The sequence below is a fragment of the Pygocentrus nattereri genome, chromosome 23, assembly GCF_015220715.1.
Source record: "Pygocentrus nattereri isolate fPygNat1 chromosome 23, fPygNat1.pri, whole genome shotgun sequence".
Classification (NCBI taxonomy): Eukaryota; Metazoa; Chordata; class Actinopteri; order Characiformes; family Serrasalmidae; genus Pygocentrus; species Pygocentrus nattereri.
The window spans coordinates 9,249,845-9,267,335 of NC_051233.1; the positions used below are offsets into that span (position 1 = coordinate 9,249,845).

Below are 17,491 nucleotides of genomic sequence, written 5' to 3' on the forward strand. Positions count from 1 at the left end.
CGATGGGAGTGTAAAAGGGGGAAAAAACACAAAAGCAAAAAAAGAACAGCCACCTAATGATCATTAAACAGATACGAATAAAAGAACAAACTGTTCCCGGCTCCCCTCCCCCTCCCCCTCGCTCTCTCGCTGTACGCTCTCTTTTGTTTTTCTTACCATAGTGTATCATTCAGCAAGTAAATATACCTGCCTTGCCACAGACGCACTCATCTCTGTGTGTGGCATTAGAGCCATGCTTCATTTTTATTTTCCATGCGCAATGATGGAGGGTAGTAAAAAACGCTGTTGAGTTTCTCCATATATAGCTCTGCAAAATGGACGTCCAAATAAAGCCTGTCCTGTAGACAGAGAGAGAGAGAGAGAGAGAGAGAGAGAGAGAGACAGACGCACAGATAAGGGTCCAGGTTCTTACTACCGTCCAGTCATACAGATTCAAAAGCAGTGTATATAGACTTCAGAAGGGACAGATATACTGTCCCGCTGTCATCGTCTTGATGTATGAAGTTAACCTAACTGCAAAAATATGTCATCCAGATGTCTCACTTAAGCGCAGTGGGAAAAAATATTAGCCCTGATTTTCATCCAGAAATCAGACTGGAATTTCCTGCTGATGTAAATCAAAATGAGTTGCATTAACGACGTTCTGAGTGTGATAGGAGTGTTATTTATTTTAAGATGATGGTAGAAAAAAATAGGAAACGTACTTAACAGAAAATTATACAGAAGCCTCAATATTAAGTCTTTTCAGTATTTATTACAGCTTTCTTTCTTTCCAGAAGACTTGCTTTCCGTTTCTGCAGGGATGTTTTTCCCCGGCTGTAAAGTTCAGTCTTAGAAGTTGGTTGTATTTTCTACTACGCTTAAACCAAGCATGTTTACAAGCAGCCTGATAATCCGTTAATAGTCTGACTAACAGCTCAATTGAAATAGAATACGTTACTGTATACGTCTGAGTCGGAATAGTCTAGTCCGATTGAGGCCATTGGGAATACAATTTCTATCCGATTGAACGAGGTGGGTAATCCTGTGAATAATTAGTTAGGTAGAAGAATAACAGCCGTGTAAACGCCTGAATGTGATTACATTCCCAATTGGAACGTGTAAGTGCGTTCTGCGCATGCGCGTCACGTCATAGTAAAAGTTTAAAAGGTCTGCAGAGGAGACGAAGTTTATGCTCTGAGCTTTAAAAGACGGCGGTGGGACGGACGTCCAGCTTCTGCGTCTCAGAACATGACGTCTTCGTCTCGGCCTTCTTTAATAAGGACCTGTGAGGCATGTTTTCCTGAGTCTGATATCATTTTAAAGCAGTTAAAAATGTAAACACTGCTCACTTCTTCTCCTCTCACTCTGACTGGACTCACGTGATACTGGTTGTCATGGTAACATCTAAGCGGTACTCTGTGTATGTGCTTAATTTTGGATCAAATTACTTGTAGTGCGCATGTAAACGGAGGTTTTTCATCAGATTGTTGAGTAACATAACATGGGAGCACATAAACACCTCAGGCTTATATAATCATAATGTATCTAATGTATCATAATGTGGTCTTTTAGAGTGTTGGGTTGTCTTCTCACAGTGGAAGGATGGACCGAGACACCTTTCAGATCTGAAGCAACAGTGGAGCTCTCTTCTGTTAAAGATGAAAATTTAATTTTAAAAAATGTTCTTGCACAGTGTGTATTCTTAAAATTAAGATGTATTAGATATATTAACATGAATATCCCTGATTTATTTATTTATTTATTTATTTTATTTTATTTTTTTTTTTTGCCAGTTGTAACAAATTCCACCTGCTAGATCTCCCTCATCATGCAGGGAGGGTGAAGGCTGGCATGCACATCTTCTTTTCTGCACCTAAGTAAAGCATCTTTTCAAACTACAACATCACTGGATGTCAATTTGAAAAAAAAAACAACAAATCATTGAATATCTCTGCAGGAGACAGTAACTGCTAGTTATGTTACATCAGCTAACAGGTGCCAGCATTGGCTAGCACCGCACTGAGTAATGGCATATAACTGCTAATTATGTTACGTCAGCTGACAGACATCTGTTAGCTGATGTAACAAAACTAATATTTAGCGTTTTCTTCAGAGTGTGCCCAGTTGTGCTGTGGACTCCTGCTTACGGATGGCTGTGGCATCATCAGGGATCAAACTCTCTACAGTGAGACCACCGAGTCTCTATTCAAAATTGCCTGTCCCATCTTAAAACACAGGGGCTGTCAGCCTTTCAGTGTTTGTTAAATGGACTGTAAACAATTCACATTTGAACATTGAACAAGCCCATTTGAATATTTAATGCTACCTCCTAATCCCAGGTTGGTTTGTTAGCAACACTATCAGACATGTCATCTATCCAACAGACCTAAGTAAATATACAATGATTAATTCTGGCTTTTTTAGAGTTTAAATTGTATGAAAATAACAGGACATTAATGGACAGAAATGCATTTTCGTGTGAGTTTGCCGAATTATCTGCTTTGCACTTTTTTTGACAAACCAGTGTTCCATATGTGGATCTTTTGTAGCTTAGGTTTATTCATCTTTTATAACAGCTATTTCTGTTACAGACTCTTTCTTATCTTTAGCTGATAATAACAAGAAATGGCTGCTGTGGGGATTTTAAAGATGTCAGTCTCAAAGACGTCCTTTTTGACAACCACTTGTTTAAATTTCGGACCTTTGCGTTGATTTTAACAATGCTTGATGTTATCCTGAGCGCCCCTCTGGTGGACTAAGGAGACACAACATTGGTTTAGAAACCTGGCATGCACTGCAGCTATGTAGGCTGCTTATTATCTTTGCAAAACAAGCACTTTTGCTTCCATAGTTTTGGCGAGACCACCATCAGCATCGACATTTGTCATCAAAGTGTCAATGGCATTCCAAAGAGGGGGAGGCAGTAATTCATATACGGCTCAAAATATATAATTGATCCATTCTTGCTACATTGCCTGCTAGTTAACATTAGCTAAATTGAAAAGTAGCTACATTTTTCTAATACATGCAGTGTCTCAGTCAGTCAGTCAGTTAGTCCGTGAAAATTCTTCTTCTAGGCCTGAGCAGGTGCAGTGGGTAGCGCTGTCGCCTCACAGCAAGAAGGGCCTGGGTCCAGTTACCCGGCCGGGCGACCAGGGTCCTTTCTGTGTGGAGTTTGTAGTAAACTGACCAAATGCATGACCAGTTTCATTCAAAAGAGATCAAATTTAGTCCAATTTAACTGCATTTAGTGCAAAACAGTATGGCAAAATGGTGCATTTCTGGCTCTTTTTTCTCAGTTCCAGCTTATCAGATGTCTGAAAAATAAATCTTGTGACATATCATGTATCGTGAATATTTCTTTAAGTATCATGATGCTAAATTTTCATATTATCGCCCACCTCCAATTGAAAATTAGACAAAGAATCAAGGGGAAAATTTGTAACTGACATTTGTAGAATGCTGACTGCCTTGTTCAGGTATACTAACAACTTGGAAAGAAAATAAGGCCTGGCTGGTCATCCCTGTTCCAGACGGGCAACATCTGCTCATTACCTTGATGAATGCATATTTAAGCCTGTTTGCTTAAGCCTGAGCTCAGTTTCAAAACACATGCCACCGAAACACAAATCCCCCGTCCAAAAACACTGCACTTTTTGACAGATAGGAAAATGCATGCAACCTAATATGCCACCATTTCTTGCAGGCCCAAGTTAGCTATATTTAGTTGTTTATAATCTGTTCCTTGCTCAATTCCAAGGTCAGAGCCATTTAGACCAAAAAATTCTACCCTGAAGAAAATACCTATTGATTGAACGTGTCATAATGTTTAACGGTACTTACTTGATATTACTGTGTGATTACTCATTGATTTGTGTCCAAAGCAAACCAGGACTTGCTGTCATAATACATGGCACAGTGATTCAAAGTGCCGGAGTGAATCAGCCAGGGACAGAATATAAGTGACTCACGCCCACTATGAAGCTACAATATTTGCCTTGTGCTTTTTATTCCCCTTGACTTGATGAGTCAAATTAGTCAGAGCGTAGATGGAAATACTACTCGCAGTCAAAAGCTTTTTCAAGCAGATGGACGCACATTTTTCACACAGCACAATAAAAGATGCATCTGTGCTGCTAGTACAGTGTGAATGGTGTCATAATGTAATGTGTGAATCCTGTTTAAATGCATATCTCTTCTTTATTTCAGGATAACAAGGCCTGCTTATTAAGCCTCATAGTATTTGATGGCGCCCGCAAGAGCTAAAACATGTTAGGTTTTCTCAGTGCTCTTATTTACTTTTTCACTCTTAAGAATCACAGTTATCACCATTGATAACATACACATGGTGTAATTAGAGTCATTATTTTTCACTCGTGCCTCATTAAACACAAAAACTGCAGATTCTACCATTTAAATCTATACCACATTTGTGCTTGTAAGCCAAAGAGGAGATATTTTATAACAATTTGAATTGAATACGTTATTGTTGTGTTTAATTTTGGGGAAACAAATATAGTCAGGAAGTCATGTATCCATGTAGACTCAAACCTGTTAATAAAGCATGCATATTAAATGTAAATGCCTTGGAGATAAAGCCAGAGAGGCCAGGTTGAGATGGTTTGGACATGTGTTGAGGAGGAATAGTGGATATATTGGTCAAAGAATGTTGGAGATGGAGCTGCCGGGTAGAAGGAGAAGAGGTAGACCTCAGAGAAGGTTTATGGATGTAGTGAAGTTATTATTATGTAATTATGTCATTACACATGTAATTACACAATTATATTTGAATAGTATGTAAAACCAAATGTAATAATTGATCTTGCAAGGATATCAGCAGTAGAGACTCGAACCTGTTGACAAAGAATGTAAACAGAATGTAAATATAATTTTGTGTAAAGAAAGATGTAAAATGTAATTGTTATGTAACTGAACTTCCATAAATACCAACCTTCCCCCTTTGTGTAATGTCAAGATATTGAAACAATTTAATTACATATGTAATTAGACAATTACATTTTAATACTATATAAACCAAAATGTAATAACTGATCTTCAAAGAATGGCAACAGTAGAGACTCAAACCTGTTGACGAAGAATGCAAACAGAATGTAAATATAATTGTGTAATTATTTTGTAATTACATTATATTTGAGTAGTGTGTAAAACAAATGTAATTACTCAACCTCCATAAATACCATTCTCCCCCATTTGTGTAATTTCTTGATAGTAAGAATGTAATTATTTCATTACATATGTAATTACTTGTGTAATTAGACAATTACATTTGAATATGAAACTGAACCTTCAGAAATACAATTTGTCTGATTTCTCGATACTGAAACAGATGTAAAACTCTAAAATCTAAACTGAATTAAAAGTAAATGTAATTGCATAATTATCATTTTATTGCCAGTGTTATTAAATGTGCAACTTAAAAAGTATAAAATCATGCATAATAACTGGAAACTGCCCTTTGTGTTAATGTGTGCTGTCATACACAGACAAATTATGTGTATTGTTGATTTTTTAAAAGTGAAAATAGTTGCACAGCCTCAGTAGAGAGCACACTTCTAAAACATTAAAAACAAAATGTGCCCTGTGAAAATGTTATTCAACAATTTATTTTTTAGGTCTTATTTGTTATGATAAATACATTTAAAAGTGTTGCTAAAATGCAGGAAATGTCTCTTGAGTCAATGAGTCTCTTCTCTCTCGCTCCTCTCACAGAGACAAAGCCCTCAGGGACAGACTCAGCTGAAGATGTTAGCCCTGACTGGTCCAGACGTAAGCTGATGCAGGATGGAATCGAGAACCACACTATAGAGCCACCTCGAGCAGGTGAGACAACCGCCTACGCTGGTGCATCACAGCCGTATCATTTTTATCCCATTATGAAAGTCGAGCCTGAGAAGAGAAAGGCACATCGTCTGTCTCAGCTTGTGTCTGTGTGCTGTTGGTTGGGGTGTTAGCTGTGTGTGTGTGTGTGTTGGTGTGTATTAGATTATGGCAGTGAAAGGGGAGGCAAACAGTAGTCACACGGCCTCTTCAAACTTATTAGCTCAGTAAGGTAAACTTGGCCTCTATACAAGACAAAACTCTGAGGAGAGGCTGCAGGAGCTTGCCAGACATGTGCAGCAGAAGAGATGAGGGAGAGAGAAAGATAAGCAGAACGAGGGATGAAGGAGGCGACAGAAGGTATCAACAAGTATAAACTACATAAAAAACACAGCAACAACTGGCAGTTGTCATTAATTGTTTAGTTTTTAGTTGCGTGCACTGTTAGAAATGAAGGTTTTGTGCAGGTACGTTTTTCATTCATCAACGTACAAAGTATGTAAATGTTCCCTCAAATGTACAGCAGTGGTTTTAAGTCCAATCATGTACATTAAATACGTTTTTTTCCAGGTGAAAAGTACAAATTTGTATCTTTTCATAATCAGATGATGTAAAACAGAACAATAAAATAAAAGTCCTGGAGACGAGACGGGGTGTGGAGTCGATACAGCTTAGAAAATATCATTTCGGTGGATTGTGGTACAGTTATGCTCCCTGAGATAAGTGTGTCCAAAGTGCACAGTTCTGACAGAATCTTTCTTTTCGCATTCAAAACCCATTTCTGACTTTTAACTGACTTCGAGGTTTTTGCTTTAAGTGACTCTGTACCTTAATTATGTTTATTTTATTAACATAAATGTTTGAAAAATCTATTTTGTCACTGCTGAAACAATCTTAACACTACCAAAACTTTGCCAATTGTTTCAGTGATGACTGTTTCGGTAGAGATGATTTTAGCTCATTTTCAGCAGAACTCAATAAAGGCCACCCAGAACATGATTAGCACACACAGCTTTGAACATAAGCATATAAAATCATAGTGACATAGGTTGTAGAAGAATAGTTTAATGTCTTTTTTAAATGATACACATGTATATCACTGCTGTCGGACCAAAACCTCATTTGAAAATACCTGTTGTCCTTTAAATTGTGTGTAATGAACTAAAAGAAACGGCTCCAAATTACTTGGAAAGACGTTTGGTTCCACTGACGTACATTAAAAGTAATATATGTTTTTTCCTTGTCCTGTAAAATTCCCATTTTGGAGATACAAGCTTTTAATCCGACAACAGCACAATCCGGCTATATATATATATATATATATATATATATACAGGGGGTCCTCGGGTTACGACGTTGATCCGTTCCTACGTCGCGTCGTAAACCGATTTTCGGTGTAAGTCAGAACATACTGTACGTAAATACTGTAAGCACTTATCCTATCCTAACACCTATCCTAACACAGTACCCTGCATAATTATAAAAAAACACATTAAGGAAATATAAAATATGTTTAGTAATGAAATGAAACAGTAATAGAAAACAGTAGGATGCGATCTTTATCTTTTATAATCGCAGCGACAGTCGAACGACTAAGTCCAAGCGACTGGCCAATGTTTGTCGCTGTTTCCCCCTCCTGCTTAACGATTTCTAATTTCACTTCCATGGTGATGGCTTTCCTCTTCTTTGATGCACTGCCAGTAGAAGAGTCTGCCTTACGCTTGGGAGCGCACAATGCGACTGGGGTGACGTCGTCTTCCATTTGTTATTATTTCAATACATTGTAAATTATATAAGTGTAGTTTGACCAATGTTTTGAAATTAGCTTGGGACAGCTGACATACAAAAATAATGCCACGATACGATCTCCATATAACAATGTTTCATTTTCTGAATGATTTTAATTTGTTTTATTTATTTCTTTATACCTGTTTTGGTCCCTCACTTGAACTATGCTTTTTTTTCCTTCATTGACATTGATGCAATATATTTTGATGGAAATGTGTACGATTTTCGTCCCAGCAAGTCGTGTTTTTATTGTGTTTAGATGCTACCTTGTATGCTTACAGTTATACTCGATTATTTGATGCCTAGAATGAATTCACAGCACGAGATTCTCACCTCTCCCCTAACTCCCCTCGTTGCTCACTAGCAGCTCGACACACACAAGACGCTCGAGTCACAACAGTTCACTCACAAAGAGCCAATAGGGTCTTAGTTCATCTGACAGCAGAAACGCAGGAGGAATATATTTAATTATATAAATTCAAAAATAAAAACGACACCAGAAAAATGTCCACTAGGGGGCGTGCAGAAAGAGGTAAAGTACATGATGTCCATGATATGCTTAAAAAGCATACTGCGATGTAATTTATTGAGTAGCATTCAATAGAGCCATAATGAATCCCCAAGTATTGCCGATTGTTAATAAGACTTTTATTTTGTTGATCTTAAACAGTGTGTGCTCGTAGTGTACACTGCTCACAGAATGGCAGATGAGTCAAACACAGCTTTCCACCCTGACTTCCAGCTAGCTTAACAGAGTCAAACTGGGCCTTTAACTGAGTGAGTACAATTGGATCTCTAATTCAGTGATCAGACTGCAGTGGTATTGCACCCCTGAGCACAGTGTAGATGACAGCCCACACTGTCTCTCGCTCTGTAATTCAGCTCCTCCACAGAGATTACTCGCCCAGGAGGTCAATTTGCAGCCTGACCAAAAGAGACTAGTGAAGCTCATCAAATGAGCGCTTTCAGCTGGCCGTTATCGCCCGCGCCCCTCTGTACATACAAAATGAGACCACAGCCTCTTTCCTTTTCGCCCCCCTGCTGGACACGAGCGCCTCTGATTATGCAATCAGCCCGTGCTCAGACGAGCTGCTCCGCCGTCGAGGAATCCGGTCTGGATGAGACTGCCGGAGGAAGAGGCTGATCCGCTTCTGCTTTTTTCTGTCTTTATTTCCCTGCCCTTTTTTTCTCTCCCTCTTACGCTTCCTCCCTCTCTTTCGCTGTTCCTTAAAAAAGAAGGAGACGGCAGCCCCCGTCTTCAGGCGAGCACCCTTTGAGGCCAGCGTTGCTAGGCAACTGAATGCTAAATTTTGGAAATGTGTGTGTGTGTTTTGGGAGCTGTGTACGAACAGAGGCTGAGGATAGAGAGAGAGAGCGAGAGAGAGAGAGAAGGAGAGAGAGAGAGAGAGAGAGAGGGAGGAAGAGAGAGGGAGAGAGAAAAAGAGGCGAGAGAAAAAGAGAAAGAGGGAGAGCGAGAGGGATAAAAGAGAAGTGGAAAAAGAGGGCAAGAGAGAAGAAAAAGACAGGAAGAAGAAAGAGAGAGAGGAGAGAAAGAGTGTGAGAGAGAGGTGCAGAAGAGAAAGAGTGAAAGAGAATGTGAAGAGAGAGACAGAAAGAAAAGAGAGAGAGGGAGAGAAAGAGGGAGAGGGTAAAGAGAGAGATGGTGAGAGAGAGAAAGAGAAAGAGAGTGAGAAGGAAAAAGGGAGAGAGAAAGGAATAATGAGGAAGAGAAAAAGGGTGAAAGATAAGAGAAAGAGAGGGAGAACGAGAAAGAAAGAGGGTGAGAAAGAGAAAAAGGAGGCAGAGAAAGAGAGAGAAAAAGAAAGCAAGAGAGAAAGAGGGAGAGAGAGGGTAAAGAGAGTGAGGGCGAGCGAGGAGAGGGAGAGAGAGAGAGAGAGAGAGTCTGCAGTGAAATAAATAAATAACGAGAATAAAAGGGAAGGTGCTATTTTTAGACGTGTCAATAACGATCGCTCAGCGGGGTTTTTTATGCATTCCTTTGTTTGCTTTGGCCATCAAGAAAAGGCATTTTTGCTGGAATCGATTATTTTTTCCGTTGGGATATTTTGGTGTGTGTCTGGGGAAGGCAGTGAGAACGGGAAGCTGGCACAGCATCTCATATAAATGTTCTTTCTTCAGAGCCCTCTGTCATCAGGAGAGCAGTTCATCACTCCTGTCAAATAATATTAAATGAATAGGCTGATCCTTATGAACAGGGGGTGGTCTTTCAGGCCCTAAGAATTTGGACCCACCATGATGCTGTCACAAACAGATCCTCTTTTTATTAGGGCTGCCTTCAGGAGCGAGTGATGGTTGTAGCCTGTTGATTAACCAGAGTTTATTCCAGCTCGCCTTAACGTGGGTGGCGTTTTTACCTGACATCACCTTTAATCTGGTAGAGAGTGAGAGACGGAGATAAAGCTCGATTTTGATTATGTGTTGGGGGGAGATCGGCTGGTTGGGTGTACCTGTGCTTGCCTAAACTTCAGCTCCTTCCCCTCCTGATCTGGCTGCGCGGTCTGGCCTGCATCGTGCAAGCTCACTCTGCTGCATGGTGTCATATGACGTGCTCAGAGGGGGAGGAGATGTCTGTGTTCTCCTACTCATCGGTGAGAGAGAGTACACACACACACACACACACACACACACAGACCCTCTCGTCCATATATGTATATAAATGGACAAAAGTATTAGAACACTTACACATTACACCTCTAGTACCTTTTATCACATCTCATTCTAAATCCATAAGCATTAATATGGAGTTGGTCTTTCTTTGCAGCCCTAACAGCTTCCATGGTTCTTGGAAGCTTTCTACAAGATTTTGTAGTGTGTTTATGAGAATTTTTGTCCATTCATCCAGAAAAGCATTTGTGAGGTTAAACTCTCATGTTGAGTGAGAGGGGCTGGCTCACAATCTCCGTTATAGTTCATCCCAAAGGTGTTTGGGGTTGGGGTCAGGGCTCTGTGTGGGCCAATCAAGTTCTTCCACACCAAACTCACCCAGCCATGGCTTTACAGACCTTACATTGTGCACTGGGGCTCAGTTATGCTGGAACAGAAAGGGTCCTTCACCAAACTGGTCCTACAAAGTTGGAAGCATAGAATTGTGCGAAATGTCTTGGTCTGCTAAAGCATTATGATTTCTCTTCTCTGGAGGTAAGAGGCCTAAAGACCAACCCCTGAAAAACAATCCCACATCATTATCCCTCCTTCACCAAACTTTACAGTCAGGCAGGTAATGTTCTCCTGGCATTCGCCAAACCCAGACTTGTTCGTCATATCCATGTCCATTTGTCACTCCACAGAATGCATTTTCACTGCTCCATAGTCCAGTGGTGGTGTGCTTTACATCTCTACATCTGACACTTGGCATTGTGTATTTTGATCTTAGGCATGTGTGTAGCTGCTCGGCCATGGAAACCCATTCATGAAGATCCTAATTCACAGTTCTTTTGTTGACATTACTCTGGAGCTCATTAGTGAGTGATTCAGCTGGATCATTCTGTAAGTTTGCATGGTCTATCTTTTTGTGGCTGAGCTGTTATTACTCCTTGGTGCTTCCATTTCACAAATAGCACTTACAGTTGTCTGGGGCACATCTAGCAGGGCAGAAATTTCAAAAACTGATGGATAAATGGTGAGGGTTGCATCAGGAAGGGCATCCGGCGTAAAACTTGCCAAAACTATCATGCGGATCACAAATATGATTGCCATACCGGATCAGTCAAGGCCCAGGTTAACAACGACCGCCTCAGGGTGCCGGTGGAAATTGGACTACTGTAGGTCGAAGACCATCAAAGAGGAGAGGAGGAAGGCAGGTTAGAAGGCAGCGAGAGTGAAGGAAAGGCAGGAGTGTGGAGGTTAGAGTAGGGACTCTGAACATGGTGACAATGACTGGTAAAGGCAGAGAGCTTGCAGACATGATGGAGAGAAGGAAGGTAGATATTCTGTGTGTCAAGGAGACCAGATGGAAAGGAAGCAAGGCCAGGAACATTGGAGGTGGATTCAAATTGTTCAATCATGGTGTAGAGAGGAAGAGAAATGGAGTAGGGATAATCCTAAAGGAACAGCTTGTGAAAAGTGTTCTGGATGTAAAGAGAGTGTCAGACAGGATCATGAGCCTGAAGTTGGAGGTTGATGGTGTAATTTTGAATGTGGTCAGTTCATATGCACCACAGGTTGGTTGTCAGTTAGAGGAGAAAGAGGAATTTTGGAGTAAGATGGATGAAGTGGTAGATGGTGTCCATAGAGAGGAGAGATTAGTGATTGGTCCAGACTTCAATGGACATGTTGATGAAGGGAACAGAGGGGATGAAGAGGTGCTGGGTATGTATGGTGTGAAAGGTCAGATGGTTGTAGATTTTGCAAATAGAATGGAAATGGCTGTGGTGAACACATATTTTCAGAAGAGGGAGGAACACAGGGTGACATACAAGAGTGGAGGGAGGTGCACACAGGTGGATTATATCCTTAGCAGGAGATGCCACCTAAAGGAGATTGGAGATTGTAAAGTGGTGCCAGGGGAAAGTGTAGCAAGGCAGCATAGGATGGTTGTCTGTAGAATGAGATTAGAAACAAAGAAGAGGAAGAGAGTGAAGACAGAGACATAGATTAGATGGTGGAAGCTGAAGGAGGAGGATGGTTGCAGGCAGTTCAGGGAAAAATTGCAACAGGCCCTTGGGGGCAGTGAGGAGCTACCTGAGGACTGGGAAACTACAGCTAACGTGGTGAGAGAAACTGGCAAAAATGTGTTGCGTGTTTCATCTGGTCAGAGGAAAGAAGACAAGGAAAGTTGGTGGTGGAATGAGGAGGTCCAGGAGAGTATTCAGAAGAAGAAGGCAGAAATCCTGGAGAGTGAGAGGATGCCTGATGAGTGGAGAAGCAGTGTACTGGTCCCCATTTTTAAGAACAAGGGTGATGTGCAGAGCTGCAGTAACTACAGAGGTATAAAGTTGATGAGCCACACCATGAAGGTATGGGAAAGAGTTGTTGAAGTAAGGCTAAAGCGAGAGGTTCAGATCAGTGAGCAGCAGTTTGGTTTCATGCCCAGAAAGAGTACCACAGATGCATTGTGTCTTTGTGGATCTAGAGAAGGCATATGATAGGTTGCCAAGAGAGGAACTGTGGTACTGTATGAGGAAGTCAGGTGTAGCTGAAAAGTATGTTAGGGTGGTGCAGGACATGTATGAGGATAGTGAGACAGTGGTGAGGTGTGCAGTTGGAGTGACAAATGGTTTCAAGGTGAAGGTAGGGTTACATCAGGGATCAGCTTTGAGCCCCTTCTTGTTTGCAATGGTGATGGAAAGGTTGACAGATGAGGTCAGGCAGGAGGCTCCATGGACCATGAAGTTTGCAGATGACATTGTAACCTGTGGTGAGAGTAGAGAGCAGGTGGAAGAGAATCTGGAGAGGTGGAGGTTTGCACTGGAGAGGAGAGGAATGAAGGTCAGTAGAGACAAGACGGAATACATGTGTGTGAATGAGAGGGAGGCAGGTGGAAAGGTGAAGATGCAAGGAGTAGAGGTCGTAAAGGTGGATGACTTCAAATATCTTGGGTCAACCATCCAGAGCAATGGACAGTGTAGAAAAGAGGTGAAGAAGAGGGTGCAGGCAGGATGGAGTGGGTGGAGACAGGTGTCAGGGCTGATGTGTGACAGAAGGATAACAGCAAGATTGAAAGGGAAGGTTTACAAGACAGTAGTGCGTCCTGCTATGATGTATGGTTTGGAGACTGTGGCTCTGTCTAAAAGACAGGAGGCTGAGCTGGAGGTGGCGGAGATGAAGATGCTGAGATTTTCGTTGGGAGTGACAAGGCTGGACAAGATTAGAAATGAGCAGATCAGAGGGACAGTGAAGGTGGAGCAGTTTGGAGATAAAGCCAGAGAGGCCAGGTGGAGATGGTTTGGACATGTGTTGAGGAGGAATAGTGGATATATTGGTCAAAGAATGTTGGAGATGGAGCTGTCGGGTAGAAGAAGAAGAGGTAGACCTCAGAGAAGGTTTATGGATGTAGTGAAGGTGGACATGGAGATGGTTGGTGTAAAAGTAGAGGTGGCAGTGGATAGGGCAAGATGGAGGCAGATGATCCGCTGTGGCGACCCCTAAAGGGAGCAGCCGAAAGAAGAAGAAGAAGATTTTAGACAGAGGGTGGCATCCTAATGGTAGTGCTCTTCAGTATATATATATATATATATATATATATATATATATATATATATATATATAAAAATAACAAATAGAACAGTGCAGAAGAAATAAGTACAATTTATCCACTAAATATCTTTTTCTCAGTATTTAGTGTCTGTCTATCTATCTATCTATCTATCTATCTATCTATCTATCTATCTATCTATCTATCTATCTATCTATCTATCTATCTATCGCTCTGTTAACTGTCTGCCCATCTATTCCAAAATCTGTTTGTTCATCTCACTTGTAATGCATCCAAGTCTGATAGGCATAAATACAGACATTCTTAGCTAGTGGGTGCTATTTCAGGACAAGGGCCCCTGTTTCCTATTGGTGCCATTAAATCAGTTCACATTATGCATAAACACTGCAGAAATTATGTAACTATGTAAATTGATAAAACTACATAAACAAACACAGCATCGTAAAGTTGGTGCATTCCACTCAGAACAGTTTGTGCCTGTGTATGAGAGCGTGCAGAGCCCGTCCCTCCATATTTAACACAACCCTGCCTCAGTGCGTTGCCTGATAAAGACAGGCTTCATTGTGACGCAATATGTAATTCTGCTTGTCTGCTTGTGATGATTAATGGAGACTGACAGATGTGTCTGTGTTTGTGTTATATTTGAGTGCTTGGCCATAGTGATTTGTCAGATCACACACAAAGTACAAAATAAGAAAATCTGTTTCTCAGCTGGTCCATGCACATGTTATGCATTTTTGTGACTTCTTTTCAAGTTCACTTGTGGACTAGTGCTGTCAGTTAATAGACATATTTGTTACTAGGATCAGCAGTGAAGTAGTGACTCTCCTAGAGTCTCCTAGAGTTTTCAACCTCATTTCTGTGAGCCACCCTTCATGCTGTATGATCATTTGCCACAAACAGTAGTGTAATGACAGTAGTGCTTCTCTGTGCTTAGAAAACAATAGGAAACACACTTAAAATAGAAGCCAATGGGCTGAATTCAGTAACCAATCAGTAAATTTTAAACACTTGCATGAATTCCTAAGTCAGACACCAGAGAGCAGGAACAGAAATTGAGAACTCTTAAACCTGTCGATATAGAATATAAATCACTGTACATGTAATTCAGTGTAGTTTAGTTTCGCAATGGATACTCAAACGTGTTCCTGGTGGCAGTGTTCAGATACTGAAATTGCTGTTGCAGTATTTATTAGTGAAGCACGACTCTCGCATTTTTGGTATTGCATGTAAGGACTTAGTTAGGCTAGCAGGGTAGTGCTTTAAAATGCCTGCTGGTCTTGATAGGTTTACAATCTAATGGTGTCAATATGGCCCAACTTCACCAAGAAACATTTAGATTCAACGATTCTGTTTTTTTTTTCCCTTGAACTGTTCAAAATGTCTGGTGGAAACTGTTAAATGTTGTTTCAAATCTGAAGAAGTTTCTTATTTGGCACCATTTCATTCAAATTTTCCATTCCACCTTAAATAGAGCATAGGTAATGGAGCAGGTTCTGGTACTGTAAAGGTGCTTGCATGTAAATGGTGCACTATTTAAGGTGAAATGGGAAATTTAAATAAAATGCCATCAAATAAAAAAAAAAAAAGCTTCAGCTTTCTCAAATCATTTGTTTCTCAAGTGCATCCCATTCAGGCATCAAGTCACTGCTGGAATTTGTAAAATATTAGGTCACATTTTACTTGGATGGTCCCATGTACACTATATTTCAAAAAATATTCAGTCACCCATCCAAGTCATTGAATTCAGGTGTTCCAATAACTTCCATAGCCACAGGTGTATAAAACCAAGCACCTAGGCCTGCAGACTGCTTCTACAGACATTAGAGAAAGAATGAGTTGCCTTTAGGAGCTCAGTGAGTTTCAGCATGGTACCGTAATAAGACGCCACTTGTGCAACACCTTTGGGATGAATTAGAGCAGAGACTGCAAGCCAGGCCTTCTCGTCCAACTGACCTCACAAATGCGCTTCTGGAAGAACGGTCCAAAATCCCCATAAACATACTTGTGGAAAGCCTTCCCAGAAGACTTGAAGCTGTTATAGATGCAAAGGGTGGGCCAACATCATATTAAACCCTATGGATTAAGAATGGGGTGTCACTCAAGTTCATAATGCACGTGAAGGCAGACGAGCGAATACTTTTGGAAATATAGTGTAGATGCTCTACAGATATCTAAATCACTAACAAACTTTCTGGTGAACAACAGTATGGTTATGGTTAGGGTTAGGAGTAGGTGTAGGTTTTACCTTGAGGTTAAGGTTAGGGTTAGGTTTAGGGTTAGGGTCAGGAATAGATTTAATAAAATCTTTCATATTGAGCTTGAAGTTCAGTTTCATTTAATATATATTTAGTTGAACGTTGCCTAAAGACAGACTGAGCATTTACAAAGCATCTACAGTGGACCTTCCAAATAAAGTGTTACCAGATATTACAGTTGTACAGCTATCAGTACTGGTAGTTCCATGGCTTATTTAGTGCACAAGGCCCTGACCATGGCGTCATCTGGCTGAATTAGACTGCTTCTTAGATGGAATGAGAGGAAACTGAATCGTGACACTGGATCTGTTATACACATTAAGCTAAGGCTAACCCCAAAAGACCGCCCGTTCCTTTATGTGCACTGCCAAAACAAACTGAGCTACATCAAATGAAAGAGACCAGACAGCTGAAGGTGACTGAGAGTCTGCTGCATTTTCCTTTTTATTTGAAACATGACTGAAACGTCCCTGACTCAGTCACTCAGCTAAAGAGGCTAGCATTAGCGTGGTTTCCACTGTTTGTAACTTGCAGTATCTGTGTTTATTTGTGGTATACTGGTATAACACTTATGACAAAACTCATACATGAAGAAAATTCAATTAGTACGCTGGATGAACTGCTCTACTGCCCACTACCAGGCTGCCCACTACCAGGCTGCCCACTACCAGAATGAATTGAAAAAGTATTTGTTAGACTGCAACACCGTAAGGCATCAAGAAAACACCCAAGACAACAGGAAATGCATGAAATTTTATGAGGGCAGTAAAATGTGACAGTTTTTTGTTTTCGTGATTAACTACAGTAATACTTTCCTTCTAAAAACATATCACTTACCGTGAGCATGTTCAGGACATTTATTGAGTAGTTAGCAATGGTGTGGCTGTAACTAGGCTAATCGTTGTAGCTGGTATTAGCTAGAACAAAAAGAAGTAAATATTATATATTATACATTTATGTCTTCTAAGTTTTACCTCAATAAACAAATCTCCTGAGGATAAAAATACGGGTGTAGAAGCCCACGAGCTGCTATCTACCACTAGTTAGTGCTAGCGCTAGCATTAGCTCATTTGCTCATCTGAAGGGGCAGCGTCAAGGCTTAAGGCTTCTCTGTAAATATACACAAACATTCGCATTGGGTGTCTGGCAAGTATGCAAACCAGAATGTACAGAAAACCGAGATGACAGTCCTGCATGTTTCCTCTCTCCATCCAGGAATGTCTTTGTAACATTTTGAATACGGGTCGTAGGAATGTTTGTAACGTTGCACCTCATCTGCTCGCCAATTCACAAACTGCTCCACTTGATTTTATGCTAGGTTGAGTATTGTTTGGGTCTTGTCCTGCCCCAATTGCTATCGTGTAGCCAGTCAGTCTTGGCTTGACGCACAGCTCTGCAGGTTCGTACGACGCATAGATTTTAGAGGTGTGCAGGTTTTGGCTCCTATGGG

The 17,491-nt window shown here is 40.7% G+C and overlaps 1 protein-coding gene across 1 annotated transcript in view; it reads left to right on the top strand.

Annotated features, from left to right (window-relative positions):
* LOC108430413 (sodium/potassium/calcium exchanger 3) overlaps positions 1-17,491 on the top strand; it is a 64,605-nt gene that overhangs the window by 11,530 nt on the left and 35,584 nt on the right. The window contains exon 2 of the mRNA XM_017702883.2: positions 5,713-5,823. Within this exon, the coding sequence (XP_017558372.1) occupies positions 5,713-5,823 (111 nt within the window). The remainder of the gene's footprint in view (positions 1-5,712; positions 5,824-17,491) is intronic.